The sequence below is a fragment of the Mixophyes fleayi genome, chromosome 12, assembly GCF_038048845.1.
Source record: "Mixophyes fleayi isolate aMixFle1 chromosome 12, aMixFle1.hap1, whole genome shotgun sequence".
In the NCBI taxonomy this organism is placed as follows: Eukaryota; Metazoa; Chordata; class Amphibia; order Anura; family Limnodynastidae; genus Mixophyes; species Mixophyes fleayi.
This window is the reverse complement of record NC_134413.1, coordinates 6,527,992-6,542,360: the sequence shown is the minus strand read 5'-3', so window position 1 is coordinate 6,542,360 and position 14,369 is coordinate 6,527,992. Positions and strand designations below refer to the sequence as shown.

The 14,369-nt window shown below is 39.0% G+C and overlaps 1 protein-coding gene across 3 annotated transcripts in view; it reads left to right on the top strand.

The window, feature by feature from the left end:
- The window catches only part of NIN (ninein), a 74,233-nt gene that overhangs the window by 44,890 nt on the left and 14,974 nt on the right, over window positions 1-14,369 (top strand). For all 3 annotated transcript variants that reach the window (XM_075192257.1, XM_075192258.1, XM_075192259.1), the window contains exons 12-23: window positions 506-616; window positions 1,564-1,653; window positions 1,754-1,892; window positions 2,784-2,905; window positions 4,590-5,113; window positions 6,242-9,814; window positions 10,771-10,896; window positions 11,160-11,229; window positions 12,125-12,340; window positions 12,558-12,656; window positions 13,281-13,403; window positions 14,103-14,216. In XM_075192257.1, the coding sequence (XP_075048358.1) occupies window positions 506-616; window positions 1,564-1,653; window positions 1,754-1,892; window positions 2,784-2,905; window positions 4,590-5,113; window positions 6,242-9,814; window positions 10,771-10,896; window positions 11,160-11,229; window positions 12,125-12,340; window positions 12,558-12,656; window positions 13,281-13,403; window positions 14,103-14,216 (5,307 nt within the window). The remainder of the gene's footprint in view (window positions 1-505; window positions 617-1,563; window positions 1,654-1,753; window positions 1,893-2,783; window positions 2,906-4,589; window positions 5,114-6,241; window positions 9,815-10,770; window positions 10,897-11,159; window positions 11,230-12,124; window positions 12,341-12,557; window positions 12,657-13,280; window positions 13,404-14,102; window positions 14,217-14,369) is intronic.

Genomic DNA, 14,369 nt, shown 5'->3' with positions numbered 1-14,369 from the left:
AATATTACTCTTTATATTCTATATACAGTATATGCAGCCAACATTTAAAAAAATGATACCTTCTGCCCTAGAATTACCACCAAATCACACACAGCCGCTTGTGCATTCATAGGGATGAAAAGCAATTATTGTTCCTAATTTAAACAGGAAGTTTGCTCAAAAGGGGGATTCTGAGCATGTGATTAACATCCACCCCCCCCCTCCCCCGTCTGGGCTTCTGGAACAACAATGATCATTATTTTCAGTCTTCAGCATTGTTATTTGTCGCCTGTTAGTTCTCCTTTGTATTCCGAAATATCTTCCAGATCTGTTACCCCCCCCTCCACCTATACCCTGCTGAATATAACTAACGGCAATGCTCTGAGTGAGCAGCGCTCCGCCCTACGTACGGCCATTTGCTGTCTTTCTGTAAATCTTGAGCTTTCTCGGCCCTTGCCAGGTTATCAATCCAGATCCAACTGTAACCGTGTGATTTATACCGTCTGTCGTTTCCCCGTCACCCTAGGAGAACGGCCGTATGGAAAGGGAGTTGTTGGAGACCTCAGAGAAGCTGGCGGACTGTGAGTCTCTGACGGACAAACTGCAGAGGAGTCTGGACAACATACTGAGGGAAAAGGTCGGTGACGTCATGTGATCAGTTTTTAATATTTACATAGATCCATCCATTAGTCTCGTAAATACGAGCTCTAAAATATTCAATAGAAAACCTGTCTGTATAAAAATCCAACACTGAGATTGGGTAACACATGCAGGTCCTTGTAACATGCTTGTACACTATCCACCTGTCTGAACCTGTTCCCTGAAACAACATTGATTTATCTTTGTGGCTTACACATCATTCTGGCATGGTTTTTGTTGCACTTGGGTATGACGCAGATCTGCTTTGCTTTGGATACAAGAGGGTGTGATAATAAACCCCTCTGGCTATAGGACATAAAAATCTTCCTGCAAAGCACACAAAGAAAATAGACCAAAAAAGCAAATGCATTATAAAGAGTAAACACTATATATAGTAAAAGTTGTAGAAGGATATGTACAAGATTATAAAGTAGTAATCTGAAGGTGCACACACTATTTATGTAAAGTATCCTCACAACTACTGTTGTAACAATGTTCATCTGAAGCAATTGGATTATTTTAATCCTATAGTAATATCTATTACATCATTTTATTTTATCTATTGTACTTTTATTTTGTGTACATCGGCCCACTTGAATATATGCAATTGGAAAGAAGTTGGTAGCAGATCAATATGTCTTTCCCCGTCTGCGTTTAGTTTTTTCCGTATAATTTAAAATGTGTAGCAGTGCTCCTCAAAGTGACTATATAAGAAAAAAGTTTCTCATGGTGTGTATTACTTTTTTTTTTTTTTTGAAAAGCAACAATTATTTTATTTTTGATTTTCTGTTGACATACTGTCTTTATTTTGCAAGGATTTTATGTAGCTGCCCTTTCTATACCGCTGGTAGCTCGACGAACGATGATCCCAGAGCAATTTTAAATTTCCATTTTATCTGCTTTCACAAATTGCTTTACTTTAACTTCTCTTGTTTGACCCGGCAGTTTGGTGACTTGGATCCGAGCTGTGTTGAGTTTTTCCTGCACGAGGAGAAGTTGATGCAAGTGCGGAATGAGTACGAGAGGCAGCGCCGGGTGAGTAGTCAATGTCTGTCCAGCAATTGGTGCCTGTTGTTGACACCGTAGGGTTAATCTGTAACCGTGTCCTGGTCTAACCATCTATTCATCTAACCAGGAGCTGCAGGATCGCATTGATGAACTTCAGCTGGAACTTGAAGAGTATCGAACGCAAGGTGTCCGGGGTTTTAGAGCGTCGCTGAAGAATTCTTTGTTTGATGAAATGGACAATAGAAATACGATTGAATATGACCCAGGTAAATAGAGATTTTTTTTTTTCTCTTTAAAATCTGACAAATATGATCCTAAATGAATATATTAATACATTATCTGAGATACATGTAAATGCATTTTACCATAAAATACCATTTGTGACAATCCGACTTAATCGCAAATCGCGGTTAATTTGGTTTGTACAGTTACGGCCATTTGGGGCTCCAGCTCCATGCTTTCTGTCTGTGTATGACCTCACCCTTATGACATTCATTCAGCCAACCATATTTTTGGAGCTGTTCCATCAGATTGAATATAAATTTAATTAGACAGATCTAATTGCTTTGGTACCACAGGTGCAAATGATTGGACCACTATCGAGCTACCACGGATTGTCAAGAATAATATTCTTGTTCTGTAACATACAAATCATGACACAATGAACATAGGAGGCCGCTCAGTTGGTGGTGTACCACAGATTTAAAATTCAGCTTATCTGTTATCTCTAACATGTCGAACAGACAGTACCCACACATTTGAATATCCATTGTTAAAATAGATTAATTATTGTATGTTTATTTTGGAGGAGGTGGATTACAATGAAATATGTAATGTTGGGGACATCTGCTTTAATAACTATAAAATATTAGTTTTATGAAGGGTTTTTCTATACGTAAAAATATTCCTGCCCCCGTCATTATATTGTGTAGCAAAGCTCTTATCGAAACTATCAGGAGTAACACTTTAATTTATTTCTCTAGCGCCACAATATTGTGCAGCGCTGTATATAGAGTATCTAATCATGAATTACTTTGATCGGGGCTCTGTGTACGTAATAATATCGCTGTAAGGCAGCAACAATAATTCTCTATTTTTCCTCTCTGTGTATAAGCGATCCTGTACATGTATAAATATATAATATTTCCATGCTGCAGGGATTGGCTCGGAGGATTGCCCACCACTGAACATGAGCATAGAGGCAGAGATGGCGATAGAACAGATGCGGGAGCTACACCAAAGAGAAGTGGAAGAGCTGACGGTGGAGCTGGAATCTAAGGTAAGCGCTGACCTTTATTTTACCGCATGGTTTAGTGTTTGCCCTTTACTCTTATTTTTTACAGAACGTTTGCCTTACTCTTAAATTATCTCCCTGGTGTAATACAGTACATACCCCTGGCCATTATACTGTAGCTACAGATCACTTCCCCTGCTTTAAAATGTATATTTGAGTGCACTGTACAAAATGCAGCTTTCTAGTAGTGTATGTAGAATTGTGGTCCCGGTCACTGTAGTTTTGAGGACAGTAATTAAAGTCAGTTACTAAAGTTCCTCTCTCTTTCATCGTACTTTAGTCTATAGATGGATCCTTGCTTTATTCTAATGGCCGACGGGAACTGAAGGAATTGTACTTTTAATGTTTTCATGCATGTGCTACAGGGAAGTTATAGTAATGTTTGCAATTTTTATTTCATTTTAATTATGGAAAACAAATATAGAAATGTGGTGTGGATTCTATTTTTCTCAGTGTTTTTGTCAATAATTTTAATATTCTGCTTATGAAGTTTTGACATGTCCGCACGACGTGCCTCATGGTTTTGCTTCTCTTGTTTTGTACATATGTGCTGGGTAAAAATCGAACACGCGCTCTTTTGCACATTTTCCATTATTGTCCCTTTTATTAGTACAATTTATTATACTGGTGGCCCGTGAGAAAATAATATTGGCTGCGTTCTAAAACCTAAGCGTGTTAACATTTTAGAACGCAGTGGACAAGCCCATCCTATTGTGACTGCACTTTACCTGCTGAGGAGTGTGAACGAGTCCTTATAGTAAGGTTTGTAATATCCATTTAAATGACGCAATCTCCAATGCGTGAGAGGTTCACCCCCCTCATCTTGTGACTCACATTGAGAGGTCACGTGTGCTGATGAGATCGTCTTCAGATACAGTCGCCCCTGAATTACACAAGTTGGTTTGCGATCAGCTTCTCAGGTCGCTTCATGGTCCATGTATAAACATGGTGGTGGACCTCTGTGAAGAGGATAGTTTGAAGGAAGTTTCTGAGTTTCAAAAGATTCTGCCGAATTTAAAAATGAATCCTAATTTGCATACTCCAATTATACAGGAGATGCATAAACCGTTACATCTTATTTGTGAATTTAGCTCGTGGAAGTGATAATTTTGTGTCTCACGTGCTGAAGTTGTGTAGAAATCAGGATTTAGTTAGCAAAATCGTATTGCTGTGTTCAGCTTTCTCCAACCTTCTAAAAATCAGCTTGATCCCAAGAAGAATTCTGCATTCAGCACAACACTAATAGACGATACAATCATATGGTGACTGGAGGCGTGAGCTGCAGGAGACTTAGAGGGCTGATGGGAATGACAAGGCTTAATACTGCTAATACACTGAGCAGTGATAGGATCGGTGTCCGATTTGGCCCCATTGTAGTAAACCTGTTTTTGGTTCATGAACGACTGTATTTCTTCCAAACTCACAGGCCAACATCGATCATCTTCCAACTGCATTCACCACCATGACTGTTGATATGTACGTTCGATGTAGTTTGAATTATGATCAGGCATTGTGACTGTTGTGGGGCCACACACACTGTTGTGATATTGCAGCTTGCATGGCTATCTTAAATCCTCATTACTTATAGTGATACATTTCTCCCCTTACTGAGATGAATGTAAAATAAAAAATAAATTCCGAGGGTTTATAACTTTTTGTTTAATCGCAGACGACTCACTATGAAGAGAAACTAAAAGAAGCAAAATACTTATTTGAGAGAGAACAGGAATCCATACGACAGAAACTCAACGATGAAATTCACAAGGCTGAAGAGCAAGTAAAACTCTTTAAGATGAGACACTCAGAGCTGGAAGCGGACATCCAGAGGCTGAAGGATGAACGTCAGCGAGCGGAGTGTGAGCACCGCGACCAGGTTGGCAGAATGGAAACGGAATTCGAGCAACAGAAACTCTGTTTGGTGGAGCAGGAGGCCGCCCTCCAGTTGCAGTTAGAGGAAGCCAGGCAGAGTTACCATAAGGAGAAGGAGGAACTGGTCCAGAGAGCGGAGGACATCGAAAAGGAGGGAGAACGTAGACTGGTGGATCTGGTAACAACTTATGAAGAGAGAAAGTATCATCTGGAGCAAACTTTAAATGAGCAGATATCCAATTTACAGGAAAGACACGAAGTGGAGAAACAAGAATTAAGGAGCCAATTGTTGGAACAAAACGAGCATGAGCTCCAAGAGGAAAGGTGAGTGATAACATGTCCTAACACTGTGTGTGTGTGTGTGTGTGTGTGTCTAGCAGAATGAAAACATGAGGTGTTGGTACATATTCTGATCAATACATTTAAGCCTGCATACCAGCGTCAAGAGTACCTCATTGTATGCAGGTCCTACACTGACCTATATGCTTCAAACACCATCAAGATGCAGTTAAAACCAGATGCACTCACCTCCCAGGTACAGGGTCTTACGTCTAACAAAAGCTGGCTTGTATGCCCACCCAAAAATGCCTTAAACAGGCCTGATAAGAGCTGCCAGAAGGCAATATTTTGAAATGTCAGAGAAGCGTTTGGTTAATCCCATATTATACTTCGTACCAGCGGCATGGCAATATAGTTGCTCTATATGAATACAAAACAAAAAGACAGTCATTGTCGCTTGTCCTTAACACTGCATATGCGAGTGTCTAGCAAAATGATAAACATGTACACAGAAACGGCACTCGGAGTGAGATTAAGTTATCGATGTGTCAAATGTCTGTAGAAAGATTCTGCAACAGTCTAAGTGCATTTTTGTTGTCTCTCTGCCTCCTCTGACATTGGATACAGAGACCAGAGATAGAGATTATATATATATATATATATATATATATATATATATATATATATATATATATATATATATATATATATATATATATATATATATATATATATTATTTATTTATTACACACACACACACACACACACACACACACACACACACACACACACTTTGGCATTGTGAAAAGCTCTCGCTGCCTATTAGATGATGTGCAAACAGCCCATATTATAATTTATTATTCCAGCTCTCAGAACCTTTCATAAATTTTTTTTTTTTTTTTATAATAGAAACTTGTAATTAGATGATGATTTTTCCTTTTAATAGTTAATTTGCACCTTTCTACTTTTTGCATTTTGTGATTCACACTTCACAAATCAAGTACCTTTTTTTTTTTTAAAAGTAATTTTGCTCTTCTATTCTGTCTCAAATTTTGATTTGTAAAGAAGTAAGGGTAACCCCCCCCCCCTCCCCTCCATACAGAATACATATGACATAGAAGTCATCGCATTTGAGTCAAATTTTTTCCATCTTCTATATTGACCATGTTTAGGGAAAAAATGGAATCGGAGTATAATAGAAAAATATCAGAATTAGAGGCCCAGTTTGCAAAGGACTATGAATCAACAGTGAAAAAGTATGAAGGGGACTTGGTGGGTCTTGATGAAAAATTCAAGAATGATCTTCAAGATCTCAGAGCTCATCATGCGGAGGAGAAAGCTCAGTGGATACTTGAAAAGAAAGAGCTTGTTCAAGAAAGTGTAAGGACGCAAGAGGGACTAGAAAAAGAAAAAATGTCTTGTTCTGAGCTTTTACAAGAAAAAATTGCGGTAGAGAAAACCTACAAGGAACTGGTCAATAATCTCTGTAGGGAAAAGGAACAAGTGCAAAATGACCTGAACAAGCTTAGAGTTAGTGCAAAACAAAGAGAAGATGTTCTCCGCAGCAAAATTATTCAACTAGAAAGTGATCTGCTGGAGGAACTGACTGAGCGAGATGAACAGTTGTGTCAAGCTGAGGAAAACATTCAATGTCTCCGAGAGACTCTAGTAAAATTGGAGAAGCAGCATAAACTTGAGAAAGAAGAACTTGATTCAAAATTGTCGATGTCTGAAGCTCGTCATAAAGAGGTATGTGATAGGACAGAGAAAAAAAGAGCAGAAATGTTTGAAGAAATAACTAGACTTCAGAGCACTATCAATGAGTTGAAGGATGAAATCATGTCTTTATCTAAGGTTCAGACAGAGTATAAATTGTTGGAGAATGAAAATTCAGACTTGAAAAATGTTGTCTCTCAGCTCCAGAACAGTTCCGCTTTTCCGGAGGAGGAGGGGAACGTTCTCAAAAGCCTACAAACTGTGTATGAGCACACCGTCAAAGAGAATATCTCTTTACTGTCGGAGATCTCTAGGCTTAAGGAAAAGTTGGACTTGTCTAGGACTGCGGTTGGCAATGAGGTAGATGAGTTAGGTGGGAGTGAACTAGAGAAGAATCAATCGGTGAAGACATTGGAGATGGAACTGATGGACCGAGATAAGCGAATGTGTCCTTCAGAGAAAAATGTTCAGACTCTACAAGAAACCACAGAAAAGCTGGAAAGGGATCATAGAGCTGAGAAGGACCTTCTTGAAGTCAAATTGTCAAAGTCAGAAGAACTTTATAAAGAACTGTGTGAAAGGACTGACAAGAAGAGACAAGAAATGTTTGTAGAAATAAGTAGACTTCAAAGCACAATCCATAAACTGCAAAACGAGATCATGTCTTTGTCCCAAATTCAGATTGAGTTTTCGTTGGTAAAGAAAGAAAATGCTGAGTTGAGAGAAGCTGTATCTGATCTACAGAACAGTTCAAATGTTCTGGAGGAGGAAAGGGGTGTTCTCAAGAGTCTGAAAAATGTACATCAGCAGGCGGTCAAAGAGAATGTTTCTTTGCAGTCACAGATCTCTAGGCTTAAGGAGAAGTTGGGCTTGGCTAAGCTTGATATTGGCAATACTAAGAAAGTAAATGAGTTTGGTACAAATGAAGCAGATAATAATCAATTTGAGAAGACACCGGAGATGGAATTGATGGACCGATATGAGCGGTTGTGTCATGCAGAGAAATATGTTCAGACTCTACAAGAAGCAATAAAACAACTGGAGAGCGATCATATAGCTGAGAAAGACATCCTTAAAGCCAAACTGTCAGCGTCAGAGGAACTTCATAAAGAAATGTGTGAAAGAACAGACACAAAGAGACAGGAAATGCTTGTAGAAATAACTAGACTTCAAAGCACAATCAATGAACTGCAAAATGAAATCACGTCTTTATCTCAAATTCAGGTACAACATACGCTCATAAAGAAAGAAAATGCAGAGTTGAGAAAAGTTGTATCTGATCTACAGAACAGTTCAATGGTTCTGGATGAGGAAAGGGGTGTCCTCAAGAGTCTGCAAAATGTACACGAGCAGACTGTGAAAGATAACGTAGAGTTATTATCGAAGATCTCGAACCTTCAGGAGAAGCTGAATGCAATTGAAGGGGCATATGACAAATTGAGGGAAGCGACTGAAAACCCAATAGAGAAATTGCAGGAAGAGCTAGATAATAGAGATGAAAAATTGTGCCAAGCAGTGAAGAAAATCCAGCTTTTACATGAAACTATAGAAAAACTAGACGAGGACCATGAATTGGAGAAAGAAGATCTGAACTCTAAACTCTTAGAATCCAAAAGACTATATAAGAACGTTTGTGACGAGGCAGAAAAAGAGAGAGCAGAAATAACTAGACTTCAAAGTACTATCAAAGAATTAAAGAATGAAATGGCTCCTTTATATAAGATTCAGGGAGAATATAGGTTGATGGAGAAGGGAAATTCAGAGTTTAAACTTGAACCTCAACTCCAGAACGGTTCGGCATTTCTTGAAGATGACATAGATGTTTTCAGGAGCCTACAGAACGTTCATGAGCAAACTGTCAAAGATAATGTGAGGTTGCTATCGGAGATTTCAAGACTGCAGAAGAAGATTGGCTTACTTGAGAAGAAGACGAGCAAAGACCAGGTCAGAGATCAACTGGAAGAAACCGAGGCGGAAGAAAACCAGTTTGGGGAGCTGGTATTTGAAGTACAAGGTGAACCCAATGTTCAGGATATTATGCCCAATAAGCAATATATGGAAGCCCTAGAAAATGTGAACACGAAACTTCAAAATAAAACAAAGGAACTTGAGGACACCACGGAAGTGTTGTGTAAGCTTGAAAAAGGTTATAGAGAAGTGAAAAACGAAAATGACTATCTCAGGACTCAGATTATCTTACTTCAAGAAAATCTAAATAATTTAACATTAGAGTATGACCAGGTAAAGAAGGCCGTTAACTTAGAAGAAATTCCATTGCCAGAGCTGGAGGAAGCACCCATTACAATACCTGGACTAAAACTGCTCTTCACAACTGCCAAAAAGGAAAATGTTCAACTACAGGAAAGGTTGAAGTTCATGGAGCTTAAAAATGCAGAAGCGTTTGAAAACAACAAGTTGTTATCCTCGGAAGTCTCGTGGTTGCAGACAGAAATTCAAAACATGGAAGAAATGACTGAAGCTTCCTTGAAGCTTGAACAGTTGTATGAAGAAGCCAAAAAGGAAAATGATGAACTTAAAGCACTTGTTCATTTGATGCAGGAGAACATATTGAGACTGGAGAGAACACATGTTGTAAAGTCAATGTGTGCAAGTACAGAAATGCAAACTAAGGATCTAAAAACTCAAATAAAAAGTTTAGAATGGAACCTCGAAGCTGAGGAACATTCTGCACAAGATACAATGTTCCAAAGGCAACATCTGCTAAATAGTAAAGTGGAAAATGTCCAAATCTCACCATATCGGATGGCACTTGAATATTCTACTGCTTCTTCAGCGCAACGGAAACATAATTGTCCGGAAGACCATTCAGAAATGCAAAAACAGATGAGAAAAGTGGAAGATCATGGAGATCTAGGAAGTAGTCATGATGCAGCTGTAGAAGATGACCTGCTTACCGGTAGTCTACAAGAGCCAAGTCCACGGCGTAGGTGTCTGAATGGAGAAATGGAGCAGAAGGCAGATGGATCTGGTCTACAGAATGAGATTCAGAAGAAGTTGGAACATCTGAGGTAATATCAATGTATAGCCCCTTCTTCTGTTGGTGTCAACTCCGTCAAGAAACTTTCTGCTTCACCGTTGCTTTCTGCGCTTCTAGAATTAACACCGTAACCGCTCAAAGGAACATCACAATTTAACAATTACCCAACCTGCTCCCTCTGTCTGGTTTAACATACTGCTTTATGTTGTCCATCTTGGTGCAGGGGGACTTTTGCTCTTTCTTCTTTGAATATCTTGTATCTCGTAACCTACTAAGTTGCTTTGAATTAATGAACTGCTTTTCCGCTTGTAATGAGCACACAAATTTGCCTTCAATTTGTCTTCCTTTTTAAACTGTAGAACAGTGGTGGGCATCAAACCATTATTCAACGCGAGCGCTGTGAGACATGTCCAGAGTAAAAATAGGTTCACCAGAAAATTGGTGAGAAGTCGACTCTGTTTAACCTGCTACATAGTGAGTGCACTACAGTCACTCCGCATTACTAGATTGAGGACCAAATGGCTGACGTTACTCTGATCAGGGGGACGGCCAGATGCCCACCACTGCTGTAGAGATTTCGTTCAATCTTACGTTTTTGTTTTTCTGCAGATATGTTTAACTAACGACATCTTCTCTGTCATGTTTCTGCATGTCTTCTAATGATATTATGCCTAGATGAATCCTATTCTCACGCTCCTTTGAATTAAGCATGTATACTTTTATAATGAGCACTATACTCTGCATCCATCGGAGATATATATTTATTTACTATTTTATCCATTTACGCTAATGTGCTTATGATCACTATTGGATGGAAATCTGTCTAATAACGCAGAGCTTTGTAAACTATTCCTGCTATATTGGACAGTATGACTTTATCAGTGATATCCAGAATGGGATGTGTTTCAGTCTTACAATAAACATTCATTTTTTTTAGCTCAGAACTTTATTTTTGTGGACAACAACAAACCTATTTCTACCTCATAGGTGCAGGAATAAACACTTAAAGGAGGAGAATGCAGCTTTAGTAACTCAGATTAGTACTTTGAAAGAGGAGGGAGACGTCTGTAACCAAAAAACTGCTGAACTTCTGGACGCCTGTGAAGAAATGTGGTAAAAACTTTATTTTTATTTTTTAATATAATTTACAAAACTACTTTGTGTTTTGATGTCCTGTTATATTAGGTGTTTTTTTTATACTTTTTGAGCTGGTCTATATCACAGCTGTAGAGCTCCCGTTGCTCTCTGCAGTGTCGTTATACTATTACAGTTTAAAGTGTTATGTGAAAAGAATCCAGTATATTCTGCTCCCATTAAACCCAATAAATTTAAAATCTGCGGATTTTTAAATGCAGTTTGCGGTCTTCCTCTTGCAGGGTGAACCTTGAAACTGCTCAGAATGAAAAACTCGCCATGGAGAAGATGGTCGATATTTTGACAAGTCAGGTCTGTGTCTTTCCCCTTTACTGTAATGTTTTAGAAAGTCTTTGACAAAATAACCCGCTGAATAGCATCCATGATTGATTGATTGTTGGTTTTTGGCACAAGCACACCCACCAGTGGACATAAAACCCTTTGTTTTATTGACCTTAAAAACAAAGTGATTGCACTAATCTAGGTCTACCCATGACTGCTGATAAACTTAAAAAACAAACACTAAATTCAGTCGCTGCCACAGTAAAGATGAGTAGTTTAAATGGAGAGGGGTACCCCTGAAAGAGATATAGAGCAAGCGCTGAAGGGAAATTTATTATAAACAATTGCATGCACTTACAAACATTTTATAAAAAAGAGCATATATAGGGTTAACTCTTTCAATAGTATCCTCCATGTTACGCGTTTTGGAGTTGGTTGTTTTCTACTACAGGATATTCTCCAGCTGTCTGTGGAAGGAGATTTGCTCTGAAACGCCAAAAAGCAAAGAGAAATCAGGCGCTAAATAGAGAAAATAACAAAGTACACCGATACCGAAACTTACTGCAGCTGATAAAAGGGAAAGTGCTCTGAAACGCTTTGAGATCCACCTCTTGATATAGATACAAGTGTTAAGTCTTTTTCCTGGACAAAATGAGGTGGTTGCTGAAATGTTAATGAAGTCAAACTATGTCCTCAGTTAACACCTAAATGTTCAGGAGCGAGAGCTGGAAACAGAATCTTGTAAAGAGACAATGGCCATTCACATATCTAAAATATTTACAGTACTATATAAAATATTGATAATGTATCCCATGTGAAGCTTTATGCTAATAATTCTATTTTGTTTTGGCTTTTAGTTATATGCTGTGTTTTGGACATTTTAGTCTTTAATTTTTTAGTTTTGTTGCATTTGTCGTGTAATTAGGTTGCAGAATCAAAGACCAGGAATGAGCAGTTGGTTTCAGAAAATGAAGAGCTGTACTTGAAGAACTCGAAGAACCAGGAAGACCTTAAAGATCTCAACCGTAGGCTGGTGGCTTTTCTGAAGCAGAAAGATAAGAAGGATTCTGCTAAAGGCCTAGAGGAGTGGCAAAAGGAAAAGTGTCAAATGAGCGAGGAGATTGAAGGCTACAGGTCAAAGGTACAAAGGTTAAATGTGCTTGTCTCTGGTGGCAATCTATGCAGAAAGTCTCCGGCATCGGCCATTGTGCAGTAATTCCCTTACACAATGGGGCATAACACAGGCACAAAACTGTTGTCTTGGCATCAGTGGTGTCACTCTGAGGGGTTAGAGAACAGGAATACCACCCAATGTGTTCATGTATAATAGCAGAACCTTCTTAAATTTGCTGTTCTAGATTTCTGATTCAGAAAAAGAGTTGTCCAAGGTCAAAGTGAACAATCGATCTCTAGAGCAAGAGAACGCTCTTCTGAAACAGGAAATGGGGACGAAGCAGGTGAGAGATCGAGATTCTAACTTTTTTATTTTTAACTTTTATTAATGGAATAACAGATTCTATTGCCAGGGGCACAGCCCCTCGTTACTTGGTGCACCCCAATGGTAGACATTTGATGGCCGTGTCCCTTTTCTGGTACATTTGCCCATAGCTTAAAAAATGGGAAGCTGGTGAGATTGGGAGGTTGGAGGGTAGGAGTAGACTTTGGGATTCACGGTACTCTTGAACTGAATGCAACGCCTGATTGGTTGGAGTGGCCCCTGTCCAATCAGTTGCTGTATGGACGCACAAATCTTCTCACGCCACCTGTCCTAGAACTTTTGAATCTTCTCTTTCAATTCCCACCAGTCTTGCGAATGGCGCTAATGTGGAGAATTAAAATACAATACGGATGGGAATGACCCCACGAGATGAATACACAAGAGGGCCACTAACAGCAGCTTTGGTTGTCTCAAAGGCTTAATAGAGTTTAGGATATACTTCTTGGCTGAGCACACAGTGCGGCATGTACCACTCATACAGACAAATAAGGTTCACTGTGCCTATAAATAACGGTTATAGTAAGCCGTAGCTAAAAGTAGGTTTATTTTCACATTAATTCTCATTTTTGGTTATGTTTCACAGCTTTCAAAATCGTCGGAGATCACGGACCTGAAGAATGAAATTTCACTCTTAATGAATAAGAATGAAAAACTGCTAAAGGAGAAAGAAACTCTGGGAGAGGAACTAAACAATTGTGTGGCAAAGGTAATACAGATAATTCTATGAATAGACCAAAGAAGGCAGAATTTTGAGAATAATAATGATTTAAATTCAAAGACTTAAGTAATGTGATGTTTGCTACAAGGTAATAAGCCCAAGAAGGTGTGTGCTAAAATCCAGAGCGGCCAATTGGATATTGGTACTGATAAGTGTAATGCAAGTTAGACTTTCCCCTTTCTAAAAAGTTGTTTTAAAAGTTAACCCCTGAATAATAGGAGTTCCTTGCTTTGGGAACCTCCTATAGCTGATGACGTACCTTTGATGGAAAACGGGCCTCCATAGCATGCCACAATGAAGTGTAATGACGAGGCCACTGCGCCGTGACACAATAATCAGCTTGCCACACTGCTGACAATCAAATACAATTATGTTGGCAGAATAATACAGTTGGGGATGAGACCGACATTATGCTTTACGGTGGTAAGCGCTGCACATTAGATCCTCTGATATGGACCTATGCAAAAACTCAGAGAAAGAAAAAGCTAAGGAAAGTTCCCAAAATTTTCTGGTTAGGGAGGTAGGAAAATACTTCTTACACTGCATGTTATGGTTCTCTCTTGAGCAGTACAGAGTGTGTAGGTCGGGAGATTGAACCCAGGACCTCACGTGAACTACAGCTTTACAACAACACTCAGACTTCTGCAGTAATGGTGTTTTAACAGCTTGTTCACTGTCCTTCCCCAGTCTGCTAAAGTTGGCCATCTGGAGAGTAAGATTGTAAGCTTGAAGCAGGAACAGAAGACTTGGGAACAGCAATCACACGGTCTTAGGAATCAGGTCTCAATGTCTCAGGAGAAGGTAAATACAGACTGGTTATATCACGGGCTGATCTCTTGTCATTCTATACAACTGTTTAGTGTAATTGTGAAATAGGAGGCATATTATAGTGCTAAATATTCCAATTATACTACACCTGTTATAACCCTCATCATATTTTCCTTCTGTTGAGTG